The sequence below is a fragment of the Euprymna scolopes genome, chromosome 11 (assembly GCF_053919585.1).
Source record: "Euprymna scolopes isolate OS-2025 chromosome 11, ASM5391958v1, whole genome shotgun sequence".
Taxonomy (NCBI): domain Eukaryota; kingdom Metazoa; phylum Mollusca; class Cephalopoda; order Sepiida; family Sepiolidae; genus Euprymna; species Euprymna scolopes.
The window spans coordinates 64,166,633-64,194,407 of NC_136492.1; the positions used below are offsets into that span (position 1 = coordinate 64,166,633).

At 33.8% G+C, this 27,775-nt stretch overlaps 1 protein-coding gene across 3 annotated transcripts in view; it reads left to right on the forward strand.

The window, feature by feature from the left end:
• Positions 1–27,775, forward strand: part of LOC145287889 (putative 2'-deoxynucleoside 5'-phosphate N-hydrolase 1) — a 110,744-nt gene that overhangs the window by 43,865 nt on the left and 39,104 nt on the right. Inside the window, exon 2 of one of the 3 annotated variants that reach the window (XM_080135805.1) lies at positions 7,321–8,526. The exons of 1 other annotated variant lie outside the window; for it this stretch is intronic. In XM_080135805.1, the coding sequence (XP_079991931.1) occupies positions 7,321–8,408 (1,088 nt within the window). In that variant the 3' untranslated portion in view covers positions 8,409–8,526. Of the gene's footprint in view, positions 1–7,320; positions 8,527–15,316; positions 15,381–27,775 lie in introns of those variants that run through there. One more of the 3 variants, XM_080135807.1, reaches the window with a different exon arrangement.

The following is a 27,775-nucleotide window of genomic DNA, read 5'->3' on the forward strand; positions in this document are numbered from 1 at the left end:
ATTTGGGTCTATTATTTGAGTTGATGTGTGAAGGTAGTGTGTGTTGCTGCTGGACTAACATTGTGTCCTTTTTTAAGTTTAACAACCTGTTACACTCAGTTGTCAATTCCTTAACGGTTACATTTTTATCTGTTTCAAGCTTTACTAGCAGTCGGGAATGTAATTCTGAATCGTTTGATGACTGTAGACCTGCTATAAAAATTAGGCATTTAAATCGGTCCTCAGTCAGTGTCTGGGGGTGAAATCTCTCGCACTCGTGATTTACACGTCCGGCATAAGTGACAAAATCGTTAGACTGGTTTTTTGAAAGTTTGAAACAGTTATATCGAATAGGGACTGTTGTTCCCAAAAAATGTCCGTCAATATACTGATAGTCTCAGTAAAAGTCAAATCAGAAGGTTGTTTGGATAAAATAAAATTTACGAGCCTTTCGTTTTCCTTAGTACCCAACTTTCGTATCAGCAGGCGTTTTTTCCAGTCGTCGTCCTTGCTAGGAAATTCATGGTAAAATGTGTCTTTCAATCGTGAAAACCATGAGCTGAATGTGCAGTTGTTGTCAGCGTCATAGGAAAATTCTGTAATAATGTTGGAAAGCCCGACACTAGATGAATTCTCGGTGTCTTGCAACTGAAATTTTTGGATTAATGTCGTTATTAGATTCAATTGTGCTTTTTCAAATCGTTCCTGTTGCTGCACCAAAATTTGTTTGAAAACTGCGGAGATAGACATTTTTTTTTTTAGTGTTTTTGTTTATTTTATTTCCAAATCTTCATCGCCAGTTGTTGTATCGTGGGATTCGTTATATCAATATAACATAAAATATCTTACCGCAGGGAGTCCAGCCTTTACGTGGGTATGTTGCAACTCATGAGGAAAGAACATAACACTTATGATCAAATAGGGAAACGTTTATTATGAAGACACACACAGACGTTAAGCTTTATATTATATATATATATATATATATATATATATATATATATATATATATATATGTGTGTGTGTGTGTGTGTGTGCGTGTGTGTGTATGTATGTATGTATATGTATGTATATATATGCATATATATATATATATATATATATATATATAGTAATTTATAAAATATATATGGCGATTAAGCTACACTGAATATTTTGCATTTCATCCAACTATAGGATTACTAACTAGCTCTACCTACGTATTGAGCACTTTTGAAAGAATATTGTGATAAGTGTTTCAGTGGGAAAAGGTATGGTATAATAAATTATGGGTTTTATCTATTTTATTTTTACTTTCATCATATTTTGCTTTGGTTTTGATACCACCAAATTCGAAGCTATCAGAGTCCATTTTCTGTAGGCTGTTTTTGAACCCAGTCAACGACAGGTACTTTTGCTAGTATATATATATATATACCTAGGGGTTCGGACAAAAGGACACCGGACAAACCCCACCAGCTAATTAAAGCAGAAACAGATAAAATCCCAAATGAAACAAAAACATTAAAAATTACTTTTTATATTTTTATTTTAATTTAATTAAATTTAGGAAAATTAGACACCGAGGAACTAATTTTGGCAAGGTATGAAAATTAAGCATCTACGGAATAAATGCAATTGAAGATAGAGTTTAAGACCATTCTTAAAGGTGATATAGTTTTAAATCGGATTCAAGTGCCTCTCACAGAAATATACATATTTTTAAATATTTACTCTTGTTTGAAAGCAAGTAAGTCGATTTTTTTTTTTACTCTCAAAGGTGTTTTGATCTTTTCTGTTAATCGATGCGAGAAATCTCCCCTGAAGACTCTCCCGGTCAGTGAAGCAGCTTCCAGCCAGAACTTGTACAATCGCCATTAATGTAAATACATATAACCAGAAGGAGCACGAATAAAAGATAGACTTTCTGTATCTATCGTTGAAGTTCATTTCACGTGTTTATAAACAGTTTTCAATTAACGTTGGTAGCAGAACAAAACAAAGTTATGGCTTCGAAATTCATTTCATTACCCGTCTTAGTTAAAGACAAATACAGCACATGGAAGAAAGAGATGCAAATATGGGGGATGGCTACATCGCTTGAGAAAACAAAATGCACCCTAATAGTATTTCTCTCTTTGGAAGGAAAACCCAGAGAAGCTGTTTTGGAGTTAGATTTTCCCCCACTCTTTATTTGTGCCTAAATCAAAACGTGGATTCCATGAACAAAGCTTCTTTCTTAGAACTGCACGCCTGTGGAACTCTGTTCCGTCTGCCTGCTTCCCATCGGACTACAACTTGGATGTCTTCAAGTCCAACGTTAACAAATTCCTAATGAACCGCCCCCTTAAGTAAACACTTCATCAAATCTCCACAGTAACGCAATGTACTTGCATTAACCCTTATCCCTGAGTGGCTTCCGGGCCTTGATAAGTGGTGATCACTGTGTAAAAAAAAAAAAAAAAAAAAGATATTTTAATACTAAACTTTGAGGTTGGAATGACGAGATTACATGTTTATATTCTTCTTTAACAGTCCTTGATTTTCCAATTAATATTCTCGATAACCAGAATAACAGAATAATAACTTGAATAGTCCAGAGAGACCCCAACAAAAATCATCGATATATGTTGAGATGATCTCTAGCAATTTTTCAGTATGAAACCGTGTAAAGATAACTTGGTCATATTTTGATGTCTCAACTACTAGTTGCAGTAACAAACCTTTCATTGTAACGTATCTGGATCTTGAAGCCTCAATCAAACCATACACACACTTTGAGAACTTCCAAAGTTTGCCTCTGTCATTGACAGAGGTGCTAAATAAATTAGTCTGTCATTTTCCATACCGTGAAGAAATTTCGTCTTTAATAGAACTACAAGATCATACATTCGAAGTAATGACAGCTAATGCAATCTTAAAACTATCCTTGGAGTATGCGCAAGAGTATTATCTTACTGATCCTGCCTCCTCATCTTGAATCCCTTGATAATTTTCACAATTCATCTGTACACCCCATCCTACTTTGTCCTGTGTCAGAAACAACAGTGTGGATCTTATTTTTGAAAGTTCTTGCTGCATCATTACTCAAGGAATCTATTATATAAAGAAGAGTTGTCTGTGTGAATATGCTTATCTACAGAGGAATGAGCTTGGGAAGAGAAAGATAGAGAGAAGTAGAGAGAGAGGTTTTAATAGAAATAGATTACTTTTGTTGTGTGCAATGCCGTTGTTGAATATAGATGACATATTTGCTTCTTGCCAAATATTAACTGGTTGGGACTGTATCCATGTATACTATGGAGGGTATTCTTTGCACGAACAGACCACCCTAATACAACATCAAAAGGATATTTAGACAGGTCTAGTTAAAATAAAGTCGATAAGATCACTAAAGACTCTCAGAGTTGGCTGGAGGCAATGAGGAAGGAAACAAAGCCTGTATTGCAGATAAGTGCTGCTGCCAATAACGGCATGGACCTGAATCAAATATGACAGATCCATCCTAGAATGAAACGAACAATTTACTTCATCAGAAGGATTACCCTAATATGACAAAGAGGGCTGTGAGATTTCCCAGGGTTTTCCAAAGTGGGCTCTACAGAACCCTGGGACTCCATGCGTGAGGCTGAAAGGCCCCAGAAGTCCTTTCAAATGCTTTATATGGAAAAATTAAATGACTGCTGACATTTAATTTTTTATCTTTTTTTACTGGAAATAGATATGATACATAACTACAAGTATAAAGAGTTTCAGAATGTTTCAAGAAAAAGTAAATCTATATATCTATAAAAGTGTGTGTGTGTGTGTGTGTGTGTGTGTGTGTGTGTGTGTGTGTGTGTGTGTGCATTTCCCTACACAATATCTCTGTCAATTTTCAGTCTACAGACTTGAAATTTGATATACAGGGTATGGAGATTTGGGAAAATCTTTGTAATCAGTTTTCAGCCAGAAATTTGGCTATTAAGGGGTCAAAGTTCAACGATTTATCCTTGAGAACTCTACCAAACTCATTTCATCAAAAGTATCCTGTGGTGTGCGTCCTTTCAAATACAAAAACCGGATCACTGCTCGACATTCAACAGGCTCGATTTCACACCTGAATCAGTTCAAACACCAGTAAAACAGAAACCACAATTAGTTCAGAGCTGTAATTTGTCACATAACCTGTAGAGATATAAATCATTCCACATGCAAAATTGCAGCTAGATCAGACAACTGGAAGTGGTTCAGGGGCATTACTTATTGCACTCACCTCGTATTCACTTATACTGTATTATAATTAGCCATTTACGAACATCACTTTCATGCTTTAAGTAAAATAGCAACTTGTGTTCAATTAATCATGCCAGCATATCATTTATAATAAATATTATGTTTAAGCAAATAAGCCCAAAAGAGTTTATATGTTAAATAGACAAACCAAATCAATCTGATTTCTTTTCTTCCTACCAATATCTCTAACAAAATTTTAAAATCTTTCTATCATTTGTGACTGTTTCTAGAAATATCCACACGGAATAATTGACTAACTGATCCGCCACAGCTATACTCTTGCATTTTAGTTTTATATAAAATTCTGATTAATATCTAGAAGAGTCCATATAGTCACGAAATAGGGTAGATCACAATCGCACCATAACATGTACAAAATTACAATTATTTGAAAATTGTTTCATTTGAATAGAATATTCATTTGAAATGGTGAGTTCTCAGATTGTGGAAAGATTTTTTTATTTTTTTTCATTTGAATCTTTGAAGATAGTAACGTTGGGTATGAGGCAGCCAAAACAGCTGCCCTGTTTTTTTTATTGAAACCAACCGAGAACTCTTTTTAGTATCCTCGTTGTTCCTTTAACTGCAATTGTCTGGATCTCTTTTGCACTTTGTTCACCAGGAATATCAGTTAGGTAGGACTTCAGCTTCTTCCTCCTAAGCTCTATAGCACCTAAGTGAATGTGTACATACGTGCGTTTCCTGTCAGTGTGTGCATGCGTCTAACTGTGAGAGAATTAAATGTTCTCCGACGAACTCTTAGCACTTGTGCCCTTTCTATGTAAATACCCCTGACTAACTTGACAAGCAGCAAAATCCCACCCCTTCACATAGATGCCGGAAAGCCTTCTACTCTACTAGTTTATTTTCTTGAACCGCTAGACTTTGGAATTCCCTCAGTTTCCTGCTTCGCTGACTGTACTGACATGCAGAAGTTCAAATGTAACGTGAACAGACATCTCACTGCTCAACTCCCTGCATAGTGTCTCTGTAGATATACAAGGACACTGTGTATCCCCTACAAATAATAGCCCCTTACGTCCAAATAGCACTGTGCCTTGTTTATGAGGAATGAGAGTTTAAAAATAAATGTGTGTGTCGTCTTTTGTTTGTTTGCTTATGAGAGTGTGTAAGTCACTGTAGTAGGTTTTGTGTGCATGCTGCTTTTGTCAGTGTGCGTACATGTGTGACAGTGTGTGCGTGGATTGAGAATTGTGATTAGCTCCCATCTGTTAGAACTGTCCTAATTTTGAAGCACAACTGGTTGACTGCTGAAAAATGTGGCTTTTATGTGCTGAGTCATCGGCTCAAAAAAAGAATGATTTTAACTTTGGCCACCAAAATTGATTTGGATCTCACAAGGTGATTTTAATGTACAGTGAAACGTAGTTGAAAAAAGGGTCACGTGGCCACTATTTAAATTTTTTTTAAATAAATATTTTTACTGGTCTTTCATTCTTTTCATCATCACTTTTCCATGTGATCGTTAATCTTCTGTTTAATTCAAGACGAGTCTACTCATGCGTGGCACACAAAGGAGACTCGTGGGCTTTTAAAGGTTTTATTTGGAGAATGGTTGTTCAGGGTAAGAGAGACCAATATAATTCTGATTTCTTTTAATTTTTTTTTTTAACTTAGTTTTACAATGGTTGACGCACCAACACAATTTCAAGACAATATTCAATTACATACTCTATACATTTTGAGACACATATTGTCTCTATGGCTTCCTGACTCTAACTGACAAGAGACTCTGTTCTGTTGTGGTTGGTTCTGTTCCCCGATCACATGACGTAATCTCTATGTCATATCATGTGGCACCTGCATTTCTAGCATATTTTTTTCTATGGAACTAACCTTTGAGCCCCGCCTCAATCACGCTAGCTGCAGGTGGGTTTATTTCTGTTTGCTACCAGGTTATCCTTACATGTACTTATGTAACTTTTGGTGAAATTCATACTAGTTAACATAATCTGTACTTACTGATGTAGGGCCCCAATATATAATAATATGTATAGGATTGGAATATACATCAATCCTATAGTGTGAAATAAGAATTAAAAATATACTCTGTGATGTCCAGATACTTTATTATTATACGTCATTGATTTTGCGGTACTTATGCAGAATAGGGTCCGCGTTTACATCAGCATAATCTGAGCAGCCAACAACAATTAACTTTTATTATGGTATCTTTCATTAATTAACATTTTACGGTATCTTTTCTTTATTAAATTGTTAGATAAAAGTACAGAAAAGTTAAAAAAAATATCCTCTCTCCATGTTAAGAATAGTTTTCTGAATGATAACAGGGTTTGTTTTACAATCCACACAAATTCGAAAAAGTGGCAAAAAAAAAAAAATCAAATATATAACAAATGTTACCAAAGGCAAGATAAGTTACTCTTCAATTTAGGTTACATGAGCACAAGAAAAAATGGTCGCGTAACGAACACAGTGCATCCATTTCTCCTTTTGCTCGTGTAACGGTTGACATTAGTTATTTTTCGAGCCGAATAAGCATTTCGCATCAAATAAAAACACTAAAAACTGATCCATCCAGGTAGAAGAGTAATTTATCTTACTTTTGGTAACATTTATTTGTTATTTATTTGATTTTTTTACCACTTTTGCGAATCTCTGTGGATTGTAAAACAAACCCTAACAAGGTTATTTCAGCACGGTCCGTAAACTGTACAAATACTTTTTTTATCCATGGAAATTACCGTACGATGACTGTTTTCGATTATAATTATGTTTTTCCTCAATTTTTAACTGTTTGCTAGAGTTTTAATCATTGGTAATAGATAGATAGATAGATAGATAGATAGATAGATAGATAGATAGATAGATAGATAGATGATTTAAGTTGTTGTTCGGCATCTTCTTAAAAATTGGCCAACTTTTTCGAAAAAAAAAAACATAAGTAAAATAAAAATAAAGAAACCACGAAATTTTCGTTCGGCAGCTTCCGGCGGTTACACAACCTGTCCGGAATATGCCGACGATAGTACGGTCCCTATTCTGTATAAGTACCAATTTTGTTTTATACATTACATTTGATTGATCATTTCTTTCGTTCATTAGGTTCCTGTGACCGCCGACTGAAGTACAAACGCCACTGGGAAAGCACCAACTCTAACAAAATGTTTCCTCGTCAGATCAGATTATTCACCTTTAACCTCATACGAACCCTCGTCAAAGACAGCAGTGAAAACATATTCTTCTACCCATTGAACATAGTGAAACATCTGTTCGCAATGTTCTGGGGTGCTGACAGGGATGTAGCTCGGCAGATAGAGCACGTTCTGGATTTGTATCTCAGCACAAGAGAATGCCACAAGGAACTTCATAACTATTTCTACGACTGGCGCACTTCGGCAAAAACAGTAGTTTACAAGTCCATTGACAGAATATATCTCAATTCATCGGTCAAGATATTCAAAACATACAAGCGACATATCAAAATGTACTATCCCCATATAATTCAACGCATGAATTTTTTGCATATGGCTCAAAACCAACTATCGAATTTTGATATAAAAAACTCGACCAGATATTTTTCAACCATAACGAAGGATATGTTACTTGTGCTATTATCTGTGGTGTACGGAAAGATAAACCTTAATTTAAAGTTAACACAAGAGCCTAGCAATAATTCAACGTCCGTGACCACTTTGGTGAATTATCGTAAAGACGACGATGCAGAGTGTCACTTAGTTGAACTTCCCATTAGATACGAGCCAATCAGCTTGCTGCTTGTACTGCCATCTGCTCAGCACGAAAACATCACAGTCTTTATGGATACGATTCGAATAGCGACTTTACATTCTTGGATGGATTTTGTAGATTTTCAAAAGACTCATGTTAGCTTTCCGAAGATAAATCTTAATTTGCAATCTTCTTTGAATCTTGAAAACATCTTACCGAAACTTGGAATCACCAAGCTGTTTAAGAAACGTGGCGGCTTGTCGAAGATGTCTCCCCAGAAAGATCTGTTGATAGATAGGTTTATCCAAAGGGCTTTCTTGAGCATCAAGACACATCTGCACGGAAAAGGATCATACTTGTGTGGCGATACTGTGGAACTAAACACAACCATGCCGTACCTACTTTTCGTTATTGATAAGCAGAGCAAAATGATAATTTCGGCAAGTGCAATTATCAAACAATAAAAAGGGTTGAATAAATTTTGATGGCGTGCCAGTTAACACAAGTGCACTTTAACTCGCCTGGCACACTTCGGCATATATATATATATATATATATATATATATATATATATATATATATATATATATATATATATATATACATACATACATACATACATACATACATTACATACATACATACATATGATGATGATCATTATCATATGTATGTATGTATAAATGGAAATTCTAAGTTAAATATTAGTGGCCAGCAAGGCCACATGTAGACAACCGAAGCAGCAAAACTGTAACTGGACTGTAGGATACTATATATATATATATATATATATATATATATATATATATATATATATATATATATATATATATATATATATATATATATATATATATATATATATATATAAAATAAAAAATTTCTGCTTTATTCTTTAAACTTTCCTATCTATCTAATATATCAATCTACCCACACTTTCATATCTTGTATGTATATTTACTTATATTTTACTATATACTTTTACTTACTTTTTTTCTTGCTTTTTCCTGAATTTGCAGATACCGGCCATCCCCTCCCCTTAAATAATTTTAATTTTTTTATTTTATATTTTATATTTTATTTTTTATTTATTGTTTATTTATTATTCATTTTCTATTTATTTATTGATTGATTTATTTATTTTCCATTTAGTGCCTTCTAACAACTCTTGCTGACCTTTTTTTAAGTGATGACCTGTACATTTCAGTTGATCTATATTGTTTTGCCCTATATATTTTTTCGCGCCTTTAACATTTCCTGTCTGGATCATTTTGACATTTGTTTCTCTATTTTATATATAACTCTATCACCATCTTTTTCTCCTCTTTTTCTTCCTTAATCTTTCTTATTTATATTTATATCTCGGCAGTAGAGTGAAAAGCATATCTTATTTTTCTTTTATTAATATTATTGGAATTTTTTCCTTTTTTCCTTGTACACATTTTTGCGAATTTTTCCATGGATTTCTGCCTTTGGATTATTATGGACCATCTTCTTCCAATTACGGGATTTTTGGATTTTACTTGTGCAAATGGAAATTCAATTAACTTTCTTGAAGTTATATATTTGAATTTTACCGTCACTGGATTATTTATCTTCCACCAGACTATCCATTCATGTGTAATCACCTTTTTCTTCACCATATTCCCTCTGCTTCACTATTTTGTTTTCAAGTAAGATCTTTGACTTACTTGTTGTTTCATCAAATACTTTTGCATGCAAAATCCGATCCTGCATTTTGCTAATTCCTACCCTCTGATGAGAAGGAAAGTATTTCTTCGAAACTCTGCGGATTAAGGACTATCCACTTATCTAGTGTTTCCTTTTCAGATTAAATATGTTTTTAACTCATGTCAAAGTGTTTTTAACATGTTTTATTAACTGTTTCGTCGTATATATATATATATATATATATATATATATATATATATATATATATATATATATATATATATGGGGGGGGGTGAAAATTCCAAGTTAAATTATGTAGAATCACAACAAAATTTATTGTTTGACAAAGAACTACGAATAATTTTTAAAATTTTTCCTTAATCTATGGATTTTCAATGAATGGTTCATCTCATTGGAGAAAATATGATTGACAAAATAGATGTGGGTAATTGTAAAGTGTGCTTATTAGCACAAACTGAAAATTAAAATAGAAATGATGGTGTAAAAAGGATACTCCATGTTGAAATAATAACGATATAGGAACAGATGTAAAATCCAATGAATATCGGTATATTCCAGAATGAATTTCGTTTTTTTAATAGCATATTCCAGGCAGGAAGATAAAATCCATATCATGGATATGTGGCTTCTATTATTTTCAATGTGGTAGAATCCATTTGAAAAGTCCATTAAATAATTCGATATTCGTACAGGCAAAATATTGGAATGAAGTAACTGTAAAGCATTGTTTTTATGTACTTTTGGCTGACAAATTTCTTCTGGAGTTAATTTATATTGAATTGATATATATATATATATATATATATATATATATATATATATATATATATATATATATATATATATTAAATCTTATATTGAAGTTTTTAAAGGTTTTCAAAGTGTAATATAATGTTGAAGAAACTAAAAGAAGGGAAGAAATTTTCAAATGCTCTTGTCGACGTTTTATGTTCAAATGGTTATGTTAATTTAATATATATATATATGTGTGTGTTCATTTTCGGAAAAAAAAAATTATACTAGCGGAAAGCGATGACAATAAAAAATTCGCAAACATTATGCACAAAACAGAGCGGATCAATATCACACCATAACAATATTATACTATGGATTTAGCTGGATTCAAATCGAGTCGGATCTATTGTATTCACTATTGTATTCATTACTTTTTTATAATTAGTGTTCAAGGAATCATACCCAACACATCATTTATAATAGATATTATGTTTTAGCATTAAATAACCCCAAAAGGGGCTTATATGCTGTTAAATGGATAAACCAAATCAACCTGACTTCTTTTCTTCCGATCCTATCAATAGATAACACTAACTAAATTTTTGTGTCTTTTTTAGTTTAGTTGTGTACAGTAATACAAACCCAATATTTACTATAGTGAGAAAAAGAGAGAAAATTAGAAAATGTACAGATTCAAATAAAAAACAGCAGCAGCAATCAATTGTAAAGTCATTGAGAAATAATAAGGGGTGCGAGGGTTAAAATTTCAAACCGGATACAGATAGAAATAAAGACGAGGGGGGAGAAGAGTGAAGGAAAAACATGAGATGGGTAAATAATAGAGATAGAAATAGAAAAAGAAAGAAAGAAAGAAAAGAAAGATAGAAAGAAAGAAAGAAAGAAAAAGAAAAGAAAGGGCCAAGCACTAGCAGTAAATTAGAAGAGCGGCGTTTAATTATAATTAGGCAGCTATGGAGAGAGAGAGAGAGAGAGAGAGAGAGAGAGAGAGAGAGAGAGGGGGGGTGACCGTTGAATACATGTCATGGGGAGATTGATACCATTAGTTAGCGTATGATTTAATGTCATGTCAAAGATACGTCCTCTCATAAGAAGTTGAGATACGTTTCACTTGAGGTTATCTATGTAAAAAAGAAGAAAAGGGATAAATTAATAAAAAAAAAAAGTTAAGAAAAATAAGAAAATAAGTAAAGATTAATAAACTGTTAAAAGATTTTTTATAAATTAATTTGTTGTGGGGCTAACGGGTGTCAATGTTAATCCCACAAACTCAAAAATAATAATAGCGATAAGAATCGAGTGTAAAAATGGAGTTGAAACAATGAAGCAAAGATGACTGAGACGAATGAATAAATTAAATACAAAATTTATTTTTTTAAAAGATTGTAAATGAATGAAAAGAGAAGATAAGTTTCTTCTTAATTGAAAGTCTCTTCCTGCAACTGAGGTGATTGAATGAAAAGATGTAGAAAATGAAAGTTCTTGGTTAGAAATAACCAAAGAATTAAACAATATAAAAAAAAGTCCACCGACTCCACCGCTTACTTAGCAGAGAGATAGAAAAGGGTAATAAAAAGTCCATTAGAGTTGCAAGTCCGTATCCACGTGGAGGAATTAATTGTCGGGCACGCTCGTGTTTAATGTCCAAATGCGGATGGGTCGATGTTGATGTTTACGACATGGTGCTCAAAGGTTGACTCCTCGTTTGGGCGAAAAGTGCCCTTTTTATACTTGTCCGACCAGCTCCAGGGAGGCCTTCAGAAAAAACATTTTTTTTTAAATGGTTTTCCTTGTAATCCGATTGGATGAAAAGAATAACATTCTTATGACGTAAGATGCTTTAAGTGACGTCTGCACGAACAACTGAAGTTCCGTTTAAGACCCACCGAATTTACGTGGGTGGGCAAAGGGAAATGTACGCGCAGCTGAAACGATGTTTATACATCCACGCACGCGCAACTGAGTTTTACTATTTGACGCACGCGTGTCGGGGCTATGATATGGCCCCTCCCTAGAAAATTGATTGGATAATCAATTCAGTAATATATGTACGTTTTATGTAGTGTCCGGAAGATGAGTCAAAATATGTTGAAGCTTCCTGTAGGCGAGGAAGCGTGTAAGAAATGTCCGACATGGTTGGTTGAGAACGATCGGGTTTGCACAATTGTTCGTTGTCAGGTTGAAAGTAAATGCAAGTGAATTTGCACGATCTTAGTCTGCAAATGCGTCTGCAGAGTCTAAGCGAAATATGGTTGCAGTCATTGCACGTCTCAGATTAAAAAAAAATGAAAAATTTATTGTAAAATTGTTTTGAGTCTGATGAAAAAAGAGTATATAATGTCACGTGATTTGTTTAAACATTTAGAAATTTACAAAAAGCGGAGTATACAATGTATTAACTCCATTCTAAACGTTTTATTGAATTTTAATTTCTTATTCACAACTTTACAGATGAATTTTTGTTTTTTGTTCAACTACCTTTTTTATATTTTGATTGGGAACTAATTTTTCAGTACTTCTGTAGTATACGGACGGCGGCCATCTTCTTGGTCAAATAACACGGCAAATAAGTAACAAAGAATATTTTTTCCGAACACAAAAATATTTTAAAACCAAAATATTTATTGCATAAAAATGTATCAATATATAATTGTAAAAACATTTATTGAAAAGTTTGCGTAAGAAAATATGATTTTAATAAAACAATTTTGTAATTGAAACAACATTGGATTTTTATGAAGCAAAATTGTCTTTTTTTTTTTCTTTCTTTTTTTAATTTTGAAGAAATTAATATTTTAAATTAAACATTTTTTGAATTAAAGCAGCATCTCCAGCAGAATCCATCACTACTACTATTACTGGTTTGCAATACCATAGTCCACATTAACACTGCTCCGTGGCCAACGACAATCTATTAGCCTGCGAAAAAGTCTATTGTTTCCCGGGTGTCCGACGTCATCAATGCAATATCGCGCGTATTTAGGGAATTTACACTCATTCTAAGATATGTAAGAAATTCTGCAGAAATAAGCAAGCCTTTTATTGGACGGTTTCTCTGTCCACGAAATTATTTTAACTAATCAAATTGCATGTTATAACTAACTACCGAGAATGTTCTCGGCGCCAAATTATCTTTTCAGATCAGAATTCAAGAAGACGCAGAGTTGGAAAGACTGGATTTCTCACTCGAATCAAGGCAGCGAAATTACTTTGTTGCTTCGAGACGTTTTAATGACTAGACGTGGAACGGAACTTTATCATTGTAATTACCAATGCCCTTAAGTAGGGCGAATTTATATTTGCACGCTTCTGCTACAATTTAATGTCTGCCAAGACGAAATTAAGGTCTGCTCTTTGACCCGTCACTTGTCCGCCATTGGACTAACAGCGAAGGACTCCTCGTGTATGCCCAGCTAGCAGCATCCGACTTGGAAGTCACCTCAACATATCCAACCTGCACACTACTTCGTCAGCAGGAATTCTACCCAACCTTTATCGAAGATGAACTATTATTCCCTTCGGGAATGTTACCAGCCCATAGTGGCATATAGCTGAAGATGACGCATCCTTTGCAACATGGACCTTTTTTACTTTAATAAAATTTACGTTGAAGTTTTAAGGTGAGTTGTAATTTCTGTTTGGTTCTCTTCCATTCTGCCGAAGACAAGAGAAATCTCACAGATAAAGCTTCCGAAGAATTTTCCAAAAAGTATGAGTTATCGTCCCCTGTTCTTTGACCGAGAAGCGCCACCTGGCGACAGTTTAGAGTAACGCACCAAAAAAGATGGCCGCCGTTCGTATACTGCAGAAGTGCCCATTTTTACTACCCATACTTGATGTTTGTCAGTTTTGGGACAAAATATTCATATTTTTATAGAATTTTTGGTGCTTTTTTTTTTTTTTTTAAGTATTTTGTTTTAAGCAAAAAACAACAGTGCTTACTTAATCGTAATGTCGAAAATAGAATATATCCAAAATTTACGAAAATTTATCGAGTAGAAAATTATTTATAGTTAAAAGTAATGCTTACGGAAAATTGGAGGAAATGAACACCTTGATATGAACACCTTGAAGATTGCGAATACAGAAGACATGCTTATCTCTTTTTACCACTTTATTGGCTGACGTACTGTTTTAACCGATAGGGATAGACATTTTTTTTTTTTTTTTTTTACAAAAAATATAATAGCAGTTGTTCTACTCAATGAATTTTTGTCATTTTTGTATATATTACTATTTTCGACACGATAATTAAGTAAGTACTTTTCTTTTTGCTTAAAACCACTTATTTAAAACAAAAATCGATCTGTTAACTCTGTCTTAAGAAGCATCGATAATCTCAACCAGGGGGGAGGGGGGATAATCTCAAATTAATTACACTTTCATGGCAAACTAATCTGTCCCCTAAACATTGAACATGAACAGAAAGTCTTAAAATAAAATCTTTTGGAAGGTTTACGTTTGCTGTTATATGTACTTTCCTTTTTCTTCTTCTTCTTTTTTTTTTTTTTTTTTTAATTGCTTCCACTTTTTAAAATTAAGTGGTGGACTGGTGGACACTATTGCAACTTACATTAATTAAGTAAGTACTGTTTTCTTTTCTTAAAACCACTTATTTAAAAAATCGATCCGTCGACTTAAGAAACATCGAAATTTAAACGAGAGGGAAAATATAAAATTAATTAAACTTTCATTGCAAACTGATTTGTCCTCTAACAGCAAATCTTAAAATAAAATATTTTGGAAGGTTTACGCTTGTTGTTATATGTACTTTTTTTTTCTTTTTTTTTTTATTGTTGATGGACACTATTGCAACTTACATAACTTGATTTAATAGAAAAATAAAACGAATTTCAATTTTTTACAATATTATTGTTGATTTTTCAAACCCAGAGTTCCTTTACGGATATTTAGGATTAAAAAAAAAAAACAACAAAACATTATGTTCAAGACAAGTGACACGCAAAGTGATCCTTTTTCTTGTTATAAAGGTAAGTTTATTTATCAATTTTTAAAACGAGATATCATAGACAATGTGCTGTGATACTATCGACGTTCCACTCTGCACTCCGCCAAGTGTCGGGAGAAAAAGAGGAAAAAAGATTTAAAAGAAAAAGAGGAAATAGGTTTGTCAGCAGAACAAAGGTATATGAAAGTTGCTTACAAAGGAACGCAAAAGGGAGCTGAAGAGAATTGTTGATCTAGGTGTGACAGTGAACGGGAACAAAAGAACAGGATATATATATGTGCAGTTTTTGGAGTGTCAATGAGTTTGGCTACAGTTTATGACAGTGAGGAATTGTTTGTGGATAGTCTTAGGTTTGCAATGGTTGACAACAGTTTGAGTTGAGGAGAGTTGCAAGTTGGACACAGTCGAAGGCAGAATATGGCTTGGAGTAGATCGAGATGAGCTAATGACAACTGACTAACACAGCCTGAGCAGAAAATGTAGATGGAGACATTAGCACTCAGAGAGTATCACACAGGCACACACAGACATAGACAGGCACGTGCACACACACACACACGCACACGCACGCACACGCACACACACACACACACACACACACACACACCTCAGGGAATGCAACTGATATTTGCCGAAGTTTGTGTTTTTTTTTTTTTTAGAGTTGTTTAATTTATTTTTTTTTATACTTGTGAACTCATGCCCTCTTCCTCAACAGCTGCATATATGAAAGATGACAACACGGTCAGAAGAGAAGATGAAGGAGAAGACCATGGAAACAGCATTGGGGTTGGCGATGTGGACGACGTTACATCACAGTCATACGTTAGTTTTAAACCATATATATTAGACTCTTGCACACACTTACACACACATGCACTTTCTCTTTCCTAGTAGTAGTAGTAGAATTAGTAGTAGTAGTGATCATTCTTTTGCCGAATAACAACACAGAATATCGTTTTTGGGTGTCAATATTTTTATGCAGTTTTATTACACAGCTTCATTTATGCCCAAGTGACAATATGTCTTGTTTGTGGAGAACAAAAGTAAAAACAATTCCTTTCAATATTTCATATAGACAGACCGAACATGCTTATAATTAATATCTATTTCATCCCTATGATTCAGTAATTTATGGTTATTCAAGAACATGATAATTGGTAGTTTTTCATTAAGACAAAGAAAACAGGTGAACCCATGTGGTTGACCCATAAGCATTTTTCTCTCGATTGTGTCTGATAGGAGAAAGATGATGACGGGGGAGGGGGGTTATCAATAAAAGCCTTTGTTTGTTTGTTTCTTTCTTTCTTTAGTGAGGTAAATTATTCAGTTTTGCAGCAAACAACAAGCAAGTGGGCTGATAAAATGATGTAGTAAAAATAAAAAAATATTTTTTAAGACAAAAAGGTTTTGTTCAATCAGTATCCAGTCATTGCTTTCAGCTTGCAGACTCAACCATGTTTCATCCAGGTATCTTCTTTGGCACAACAGAGAAGTAATGCCAACCATTACCCCAAGACGTTATAGACTAGCAGCATCAATAGTGCAGATCCACTTGTATTCAACATTTCCACAAGTGTAGAAGTCACTTGCACTAGTGACTTCTAGCACAATAAATACTAATTTGCACCGTTGATTTTATCAAGTAGCGAAACACTTGTATTATTCACTTTCATCACATTTGCGGATACATTTTCAACGCATCTGCACATCCGTTTTTTTTTTTTACTTATCCTCACAACATTTTTAATTGGTACAAGCAATTATCATGTTATGCCGACTCTGTTTACAACAAAACCGGATGTTTAACCCTTGAATATCTTATCCCGTGTGACAAAAACTAGCACTTTCTCTTCCTTTCTGTGCATATTGTCACTCAGGCCAACGAATCAAATCTTATCAAAGCAAAAGTTTTGTTAATTTTTATTGTATATTTTTCAAAAATGTTCTTTTCTTATATATTGAAGAACAATAAAAGTGAAAGAACTGATTTGCCTTGTCATCGCTTTTGACAACAGCCACGCCAGAAGTTAGGAAGTATGTTAGCTGACTATAACTGTACCAACTCCCCATAATAATGATCAATAATAAACACATCTCGTTCAGATTAATGGGGGTGATATAACATCTGTTACGTCGGCTTGACGAGTCCTCCTTTCAATTTATCAACATCATTAGTGGCATGGTTTTCATTATCATTAATTCTCTTCTGAGAATTAATTATCTGGGCTGGGACCTTTGATGATGCAATTGTACATTGCATAAAATAAGAGAACAACACAGATTTTTATAAAAATAGAAAATTATTTTAATACTGAAGAAGCATTTTAAAAACTTGAAAGTTGAAGAACGCAGCCTGTTGCTTTCGGGAGCCCAATTACAACTCGTATGATCGTCACTGACTACCATTGGATCCCAACTTTTTTACAACTGCCATGAACAACATCAAACTTCCAACTGAATAAACTATTTTCTCTTGTGGTGACAAAAAATGACAGAGAGAAAAAAAGAGAGACAGATAGAGGGAGCATGAATACGTATATTATCATTAAATTTTGACAGATTATTATGAATTTTAACCTTTCGGAAGCCAATGTCAGTCAACATTGAGCTGATCTTTTTTAACGTGGCTGCCTTCACTTTTTGTCAACAACTGTCAACTTGACTCAAGCGAAGAATTGCTGTATTCGCCATGTTTTCCATAACACATTTAAAAAAAATTAATTATCTTCTCAAAAGGACAAGGAAGGTCAGGTATAAGGCTTTTAAATGTGCAAAGTTCTAGCTCCTCCAAAAAGAGCTTTTTATCATTGTGCCACAGGAGGATTGGTTGCAGCATCGTTGCTGGAGAATGCTAGTAGTCGTTGAAGGTTAATGCTGACCCTATGCCGAGCCTGATTTTTTAAACAAAAAGTATTAAGCAAATGATTTTTTTTAAATTTAATTTAATTGTCTTCTTTTGAAGATTGTAACGTTGGGTATGGGGCAGCCAAACCAACTACCAACATTGCGTTGCTTTTTATTGAAACCAACTGAGAGCTCTTTTTAGTATCCTCGTTGTTCCCTTCAGTGCAATTGTCTGGATCTCTTTTGCACTTGGTTCACCAAGAATACTAGTGCTGTCGCTCATGTTTTGGTTTTTGAGATGTTAAAAACAGTGTCAGGTCAGGTCTAGACGATCTGTCATCTTCTTTGTCAGCTGTTACCTCTATCATTGTTTATCAGCGACGGCCACTGAAAAGCTGTATTTAGATTAAGAGGTTAACGTTGTTTGCTTAAAGCATTGTTTAATGTGTATATAAAAGAACTTTAAATTTATAGAAGACAATACAATGCAGAGGTGTAATGGATAGACACAAACTGAAACAAATTAAGACATAATGGTGGAATAGGCTATGCGTACACACGCATGTGCATGTGTGTGTGTGTGTGTGTGTGTGTGTGTGTGTGTGTATGTGTGTGTGTATTAGTGATAGGACGATTCCAATATTTTGACAATTCCGATACAATTACCGATTCTGTTCTAAATTCTCGATTTTGATATGATTACCGAATCCAATTCCAATTCTAGGAAGAGCAGAGTGTGTCGGTTACATGAACCATATAAGTTGTCCAAAATGATGTTTTTATAAGGTTTTTTTTTTTTAGATTTAAACATCTGATGAGTACGTGACTAAATATGCAGCAAAGACATAATTTTGAAAACTTGTTAGTTCGAATAAATATGCAGCAATAAAATAATTTTGCAGATTTATTACTTACAATACAAAACAATATTGTAAAGGATACCTTTTGAAAAGTAATAAATGACCAACTGAGACAACTTGATATTTGGAACTTAGAGAATCATATATATATATATATATATATATATATATATATATTGTGTTGTAACTTGCATCAGCATGGTTAGATAAAGGATCCGTATTGTAATATTTCAAGAAATCACCCATCATTAGATATGTGTTTGATTTTCAAAATTGAAAAAATGAGCAAATTCTGCAGAAACTGGAAATTAATTTATTTGTTTTAAATCTATAATATTATTTAAACTTAATAATATAGGGCTTGTGCTGATATTCAATATTATTGGTTCCCCCGACAAAAGGAGGGTGGACCTGCAAATTCACTTGTCTATTCGTCCGTTTGTCTGTTCATCCATTCGTCTGTCCGCACTTTTCTCAATAACTATGCCTTGGAATTTTTTGAAATTTTGCGCAAACCTTAAACATGAAATGCGAACTGACAGCCATATTGATTTGTTGCTTATTGAATGTTTACACATATTTAATCGTGCATTTCTCGAGTTTCGATGGGTAAAATAAATTAACTATCCTTGTTTTATCGTTATTTCCATGGCAGGTGCTCGTCTGAACTCCAATCTCTGGTCTCCCCCTCGCCAATCTTTCACGAAAAACACTCGTCTAGCTGAATCCACTGTGAAAAATTTCCCCCACTCTTTATCTGTGCCTAAATCAAAACGTGGATTCCATGAACAAAGCTTCTTTCTTAGAACTGCACGCCTGTGAAACTCTGTTCCGTCTGCCTGCTTCCCACCTGACTACAACTTGGATGTCTTCAAGTCCAACATTAACAAATTCCTAATGAACCGCCCCCTTATCCCTGAGTGGCTTCTGGGCCTTGATAAGTGGTGACCACCGTGTAAATAAAAAATTTTAAAAAATACGAAATGACTTCTCAATTACTCCTGCAATAATGTTTAAAGATAAGAAACATTTGCCTTGCTTTTCTCATATCACCTGCAAACCCTATTTAACGACATTACCAATTTCTCGACGTATTGTATAAAATATTGATACTTTGTTGGATAAGATCTCAGTAAACGGGTTCTTTCAACCAATCAGAAGCACCAAAATATTTACCTCTGATTGTTACAATTAAAAGGACATATTTTTAAAAAATCAATGTGTCGACACTATCTTAACATGCATCAACTATTTAAGAGGACAACTCAGCAAGGACTTGTTTACATTAAACTTACAAACAACCATGTTGTAGTCAGCTGGAAAGCAACCCGTGGTATAGAGTCCCACGGGTAGTCAGTTCTAGGAAATAAACTTTGCTCATGGAATTTACATTTAGTTTTAGACAAAGAGAGAGAGAGAGAGTAGCAGAAAGTGTTGACAGTGCTTTTAGCTAGACACGTGTTTATTGTGAATGTTTTGCAAGGGGGGATCATAGATTGAAGCTCAGCTAAGCACTTGCCATGAAAATAACAATAGAGCAGTAGCATACTCGCAATGTCTCATCCATGAGAAAGAAGAAGTAGAGAGGCAAAAAGGTCCTTGCCCACTAGATTTCAAAGCTGATTTAACTCTACCAAAGCAGGAAAAGGTATTCTTAGAAGCTCCTCCCCAGATGTGGGGCAACAGTACTCCGTCTTAGGACATATTTGCTCTTGTATAGCTAGAGGATTGCATTGGGAGTTAATTGATTTTTTTTTTAATCTATCATGCCTGTTTTTTTTTATTCAAGTCTCTTTTGAGCCCAGCATTTTTTCTTGGTTTTTGAACGCCACAAATCCACATACACAGTTATTATTTTTGGCAAGTAGCAAATTTCAAACATGCTTTTATATAAAGATTAGGTGGTGAAACAAATTCGAATGAATTTGTTTGTGAACATTGAGAAAATATCTTAATGCATTTATTCATGTATTTATTTTATTTCCTATTTCAAATAGTGTTGAATAGAAATGTCTATATCGACTGGAAACAAATGTATTATGGACATTGCCAAGGCTACCACAAAGAAGGTAGGCTCCCTCCAACAAGTTAGAAAATTAATCACACCTGAGAGCAAAGTCGCCATTTGGCTACGCATGGAATATTGTTGCCATATCTGAAAATTCCCTCTCTGTTTTCTGCCACTCTTACTGTACTAAACTGTAGAAGTTTAAATATAATGTGAACAGACATCTCACCGCTCAACTTCCCATACCCTCCTGATAGACATGATCCCAAATAGTGACTTCTTACATTTCAAGTGACAACATGCCTTACTTGAGATGAAAAAAAGTAAAAAAGGTAATAATAATAATAATTCTGATTTCGTTTATCAACGTCTCCCTGGAAAGGGATGGGATTCATTCCCTCAATCCCGGCTCCAAACCAGGAGCTTCAAAGATCAAGGGTTTTTCTAAGGATGTTGGTGGTACCTACAATAGCAGAGGTCTGAAGGCCACCTAAAACATCGGGGATTTGTAGTTTTTCAGTTGTCCTTTCAGACGACTTGATACTATTCCTAGTGTACCAACTATGACCGGTATTATTTGTGTTTTAACCCCGTGTATACGCCTTATCTCCAAGGTCAATGGAGTATAATTGCTCCACTTCTCGTTGTCTTTCTCTCTCACATTCCTGTCCCAGGGTACTGAAAAGTCTACAATCTGCCAGTTTAATAATAATAATAATAATAATAATAATAATAATAATAATAATTTTACAACAAAAATTTAACATTTCGATGCTAAATGTTCGTATTAAAGTCTATTTATGCTTTTCAGTGTTCTACTGCAGAAACCTCATAGATATGCCAGTAACAGCATTCTTTATTGCTGTCAAATGACGTCTTATTATCTGAAAGAAATTTTATTTTGCTTGTATATTTCAAATTTCCAGCCAATGATTTGGTCTCTTAATGAACGCAGTTTCAGTCAAATAGATAGCTTTATAGACAAAGAATATCCAGCTCAAATTATTAAAATTTAAAAATAAAATTGTTATTAAATAATTATAAAAATTATAGTAAACCTAGTAAATGATGCCCTTTTCTCTTCTCTACAACCTCTTTTCCACAGACGAGACGTTGCAAGCCTGTCTCTATCTGCTTTATCGTTATTTACATGTCAAGTGCTCGACTGAACTCCAATGTATGGTCACCTCTTGCCAAACTTTCACAAAAAATACTTGATTAGCTACAACCCTTATATACGATTTCCCCCACTTTCTATCTGTGCCTAAATCTATATGCAAATTCCATGAATAAAGCTTCTTTCCTAGAACTTCCTGCCTGTAGAACACTGGCCTGCTTCCTAGTTCAATACAACATGGTAGCCTTCAAATCCAATGTAAACAAGTTCTTCTTGAGCCGTTCCGATAAATAATCAAATTTTATCCAATTTATACCATGAACAATTACTACACTACCACCTTACATTTATTAACCCTTATCCTTGAGTGGCCTCCAGGCTTTGATAAGTGTTGAATCCCAAGTAAAAATAAAAATGCTAGCTGGTGACTATTCTACTCTCTCAATATTTCATTTATTTCCATTTTTACTATGCATACATGTCCGTATTTTCTTCCTTCGCCATAACGTAACTTTTATCGATAATTTATAATAATTGTCGACGTGGTTCTTGACAATACCGAAGGACGCTATCATCAATCAAAAAATGGCTCAAACCAAAGCCAACGACCATGCTATAGATTTACTTTTTTTCTTTTCATTTTCTTTCTTTGAAGATTATAACGCTGCGTATGGAGCAGTCAAACCAGCTGCCAACATTGCCCTGCTTTTTACTGAAAACAACCGAAAGCTCTTTTTAGTATCCTCGCTGTTCCCTTAAGTGCAATTGTCTGGATCTCTTTTGCACTTGGTTCACCAGGAATATTGGTTAGGTAGGACTTCAGGTTTTTCTTCATAAGCCTTGTAGTACATATAATAACTGGTATGATTGAAATTTCCTTAAGATTCCAGTTTCTTCTCATATTGTTATGTTGACGTTCATCTTCGTCGCCAACTGTTATGTTTGCAGGTTGAACCAAATAACGTATAAGGCAATACAAATGAAGACTCAACAAACAAAGGTAGATCAATAAGAAGTGTATTAGTATATTTACATAATGGTTGTCAAGTAAGAGAGTCTTGGCTGGAGAACATATCTGCTCTCGGCTCGGCCTTCGGTGGCTTCTGGTTAACACACACTCAGACTAACCGAGTCTTGTTATTTATGTGTAATATTATCAACATATGTAAATGAGTGGGTGCCACCACAACACATATCGGGTTTGTATTACTGTACACATAGATTCGAAAAAGTTGTCAAAAAACAAATATATAACAAATAAATGTTATCAAAGGCAAGATAAGTTACTTTTCTACCAAACTGGATATATTTTTCGTGTTTTTATTCAATGTAACATGTTTATTCAGCTCGAAAACCATACAGTGTTTACTGATGTATTGGAACATTCAAGATGGCGTCTTATTCTCTCTTTAACACCGTAAGTGTGGGAAAAGATGTTATAAATAAAAAACCAGATAAAATACTGTTAAAAACTCGCTCAATATATGTTACCGTGACATAGGTTGACATATATTCGGCGGGTTTTTAATAGTATTTTGTATAGTTTTTTTTATTTATAACACCTTTTTCCATACTTACGGTGTTAAAGAGGGTGTGAGACGCCATCTTGAATTTTCGAATACATCGGTAAACACTGTATGTTTTTCGAGCTGAATAAATATGTTACATTGAATAAAAACACAAAAAATATATCCAGTTTGGTAAAAAAGTAACTTATCTTGCCTTTGATAACATTTATTTGTTATATATTTGTTTTTTTGACAACTTTTTCGAATCTATGTGTACAGTAATACAAACCCCACATATCATACATGACACCTTGATATTTGGATTGTTTCTCCCTTTCAACGCTATTCAGACCTCCATCATTAGAGACACCCACTTCAACCAAGGTTGCAACTCTCTCTGACTTATTCTATATAACTATGTCAGGTTTGATAACAGCATTTTCAAGGTAGGTGGCTGTAGGGATTACATGGTCGTAATGTATTGTATATAAATCATTTCCAACTGTTCTTTTAGGTTAATGTTCCTAGGACTTGCTGCTACACTGGATGTTTAATTTTTTTACAGATGGTCCAGTGGAGATACTTACATACTCCATCATGTCTTGCTGTGTAGTAGCCGTTCCCCAAAAGAACTTTGCAACTTGATATCAGATGACTCACACTTTCCAATTCTGTATGGCAGATTGTAACTAAAAATAACTAATTAAGTATCTGGGAAATTAAACTGGAACTCTGTCCAACTAAATAACTATTAATTCGACATGTTACATTACCTCCCCCTCTCAGAGAAGATCTAATGTTGCCAAATGTTAACTAAATAAAGTATGCGGACGTTCAAATACATACCTCAGTGACTGAGATAGTCATTCCACGATCGTTTGTAGGGGTAAATTCCTGCTGGAATTAAAATACATAACATAAAAGTAAAATACAACAACATTCGTTGGTTAGGGTTAGGGTTAGTTTATAAACTAAGGTTTATTCTAAAAAGGCAGCATATAAACTTCCATGCATGAGATAATAATAATATACAACATAATCACGTTGACACACTGATTGTTGTTAGATCACTGAAGTTAAGCAACGTTGATCCTGGTTAGTACCAGATGGATCATCATTTGCAAACACCAGGCGCTGTATGTTTTTGATAAAACTTTAACTCAACTTCCTTTTAAACTTTTATTTCTTTGGTATTTTTTTTTCTTACACTGCCTAGCAACCCGGCTGTATGAGTTTCCATTCCAGGTCTTTACCAATCGCTTCAGAGAAAACAAAACGAAATTACCTCCGTTTATAAGGATTCCTTCTTTATTGCAAAAATACTAGAATCAATAGTTTCAGCATGGATTAAAATGCTTTTGTGAATAGTCTTCATTCACCCCTTTCCTTCATTGGGTAGAGATCATGAACAACTTTTTTTACAAAGTTAACTAACGTGCTTGTTTACAATTCCTTTATTATTTCACAATTGCTTAAAATATTTCTTCATAAAAAGTTTTTCTTTACTTTCCATTATAGAGGGATAAAAGCACATTCTTTTATGTTAATTAACATGATTTTAAAATGTTTTTGGTCGGTTGTGACCTTAATTATTAACTTATAGATCACTTCATAAAACTAAACAAACAAAATGAGCTCAGTCTACAATAATGTGATAGAAAATCACAGTTTAATTTGTGGATGGGTTTCTTTCAATGAAATCTGTTCTAGCTTTGTGCCATCTGTCCACCCGGCAAGGTCGGAACATGGGTTCAGCTATTTTACTATAAATTGATCTGCATATTCAAGGACAGACAAATAAGCACAAACAAATATTTCCATTTGTCTAGATCAATGGTTCTCAACCTTTTTTTAATCATGACTTTCTTTTCTTTTTAATGTATTTTGGTGAACCCTTATAGCTTATTTTATTTTTCAGTAATGTCAAGAAAACCAAAGAACATATATCAACAGTTTATCTTGAAGGAAGACTGAACCGATATTAACGTTGCATGTACTATGGGGGTCCACATGGACCCCAGTTGAGAACCATTGGTCTAGATGGAACACTAATCTCAAGAGAGTAACTTTTCCAAGAATGATTTTACTGTTGTAATTGATCCCACACCACCTCTAGGAATTTTTTCGAATAAAGAAAAGGATGGTAATGGAAATTTCTCTAGAAGTAATTTATAAGCTTGCCTTAATGTTTAACGCACTAGTAAGGCATAACATATTAGGTTTGCAGAAACTGGAGGACAGCCTTTTAATTTATAATGTTGTCTTTTTTGTGGCTGGTTACCTTTAATGCATCCAAAACCAAACTCCTATCCTTACATCATCAACGCTCTGATCCCCATCATGCATCAATTGTGATGGATGGCTCTCGTTAATTTATAATGTTGTCTTTTTGTAACTTGTTTAAAATCCAGTTTGGATCTTTTTCCGTTACGTTTTTAATGTATGCTGGAAAATTTTCCAACATGCTAAATTTTGTAAGTTTAGCATTATTTCGATATAGAAACCATAGTGGTAATATATAGGGTTTCCATTGCATAGGAGCTGGGCATGAAAGTTTCAATCAACACAGCATTCTTTTATAGATGGAAAATGTGTTTCAATGTCAAAGTATTCTATAAATTAAAATATACTCTTCAGTTTTTTTTATTCAAAACCAGAGGGACAATATTTTGCAGCCAATTGGGTAAAATCTGTTATAGTGTCAGTTGAAAGAAAATCTTGTAATTCATCTTTTTAAATCCATCGTTACTTTGGGGATTCTCAAAAGTCTGCTTGAGTCAGCAAAAGAGATGGTGTTATTCATTTTGAATGTTGTTGTTAAATTCTAATTCAATTTGTTTCTTTTTCCTTTCAAAATATATTTACCCTGAAAATGTTTGATGCAAAGAACTGAACTTTTCGAAGAAAACCAATTATTTCGATTTGAAAATTTCATCCATGTTTTGAACAGATCCGATTAAAAAAAAAATTTTTTTTAATGTGAAAACTTTTTCACTCTTCCTATCATATCCACTAGGACAGCCATTTTTTTGTTACATAAAAAAATATCACAAAAATGTTTAAATTCAATAAATGCGTTAGCAAAAATATATAATATGGATTTTCTAAAGCAAAATCATTGCTTACGTAATTAAAAACCATTCAAGTGAAACCACTCTTGATTGTTAATCATTTATTCATTTAATTTTTAAAACAAAAGTGTAAGCACGCGTTTCAGTGTTGAAAACATGTTTAGAAATTAAAATCGATTACGATAAATTCTCTTGAAATTTATAACATAATATAATTCTTAAAGTTACGATTTTTTAAAAATTTTGATTACTTTGTCGCAGTGTCGTGTGATCGCTCACATTTTTGTAAACAACCACAAATAGCCCAGCAACCGAGGGACTCAGCAGCAGTAGCAGTAGTTCAAACAGCCCTTTTCAGAGCTAATTCCCAAACTATTAATGCGATTCAAACTCCCCTTTTAAGGACAACTCCCAAACTACCTGAATGCAATACAAACTACACTCTTTATTACTGTCTGCACTCTGAGACTCTCATTCACAGACATCGACTCTTGAAGCTTCCAGCAACTGCAAATCTTCCAAAAGAGTATTAGATTTTGGGGGCGCTTCTTCGAAATAAGAACAAAACTCAAAAATCGAAATATTGAATTTAAGTTAAAAACCAATTGTATCTACTTAATTGTCATGTCGAAATTAGTAAAATATCCAAAAAATTACGAAAAACGATAAAGTAGAAAATTAATTATTAAATGAAAATAGTTTTCGAAGGATATTGAAAGTTATACTTAAATAATAAACAGAATAGGTCGTATAGTAGCAAGACCGTCTTAAAACGAAGGCCACGATAGTAGTCTGTCTTGTTAATAATGATGGCAGGTCAATGAATCGTGAAATTGTGAAAGTACATGTTTTATGTAATAATGCAGCAATATGTTACTAATTGTGACATGATCATTGGGTAGATAACATTGGTTTTAATTGAAATTCAATTTTTCGATTTTCATTCTTATTCCGAAGAAGCAAGGTTTTTTTTTTTTAATTCATTTAATTAAAATAAATAATTCATTTT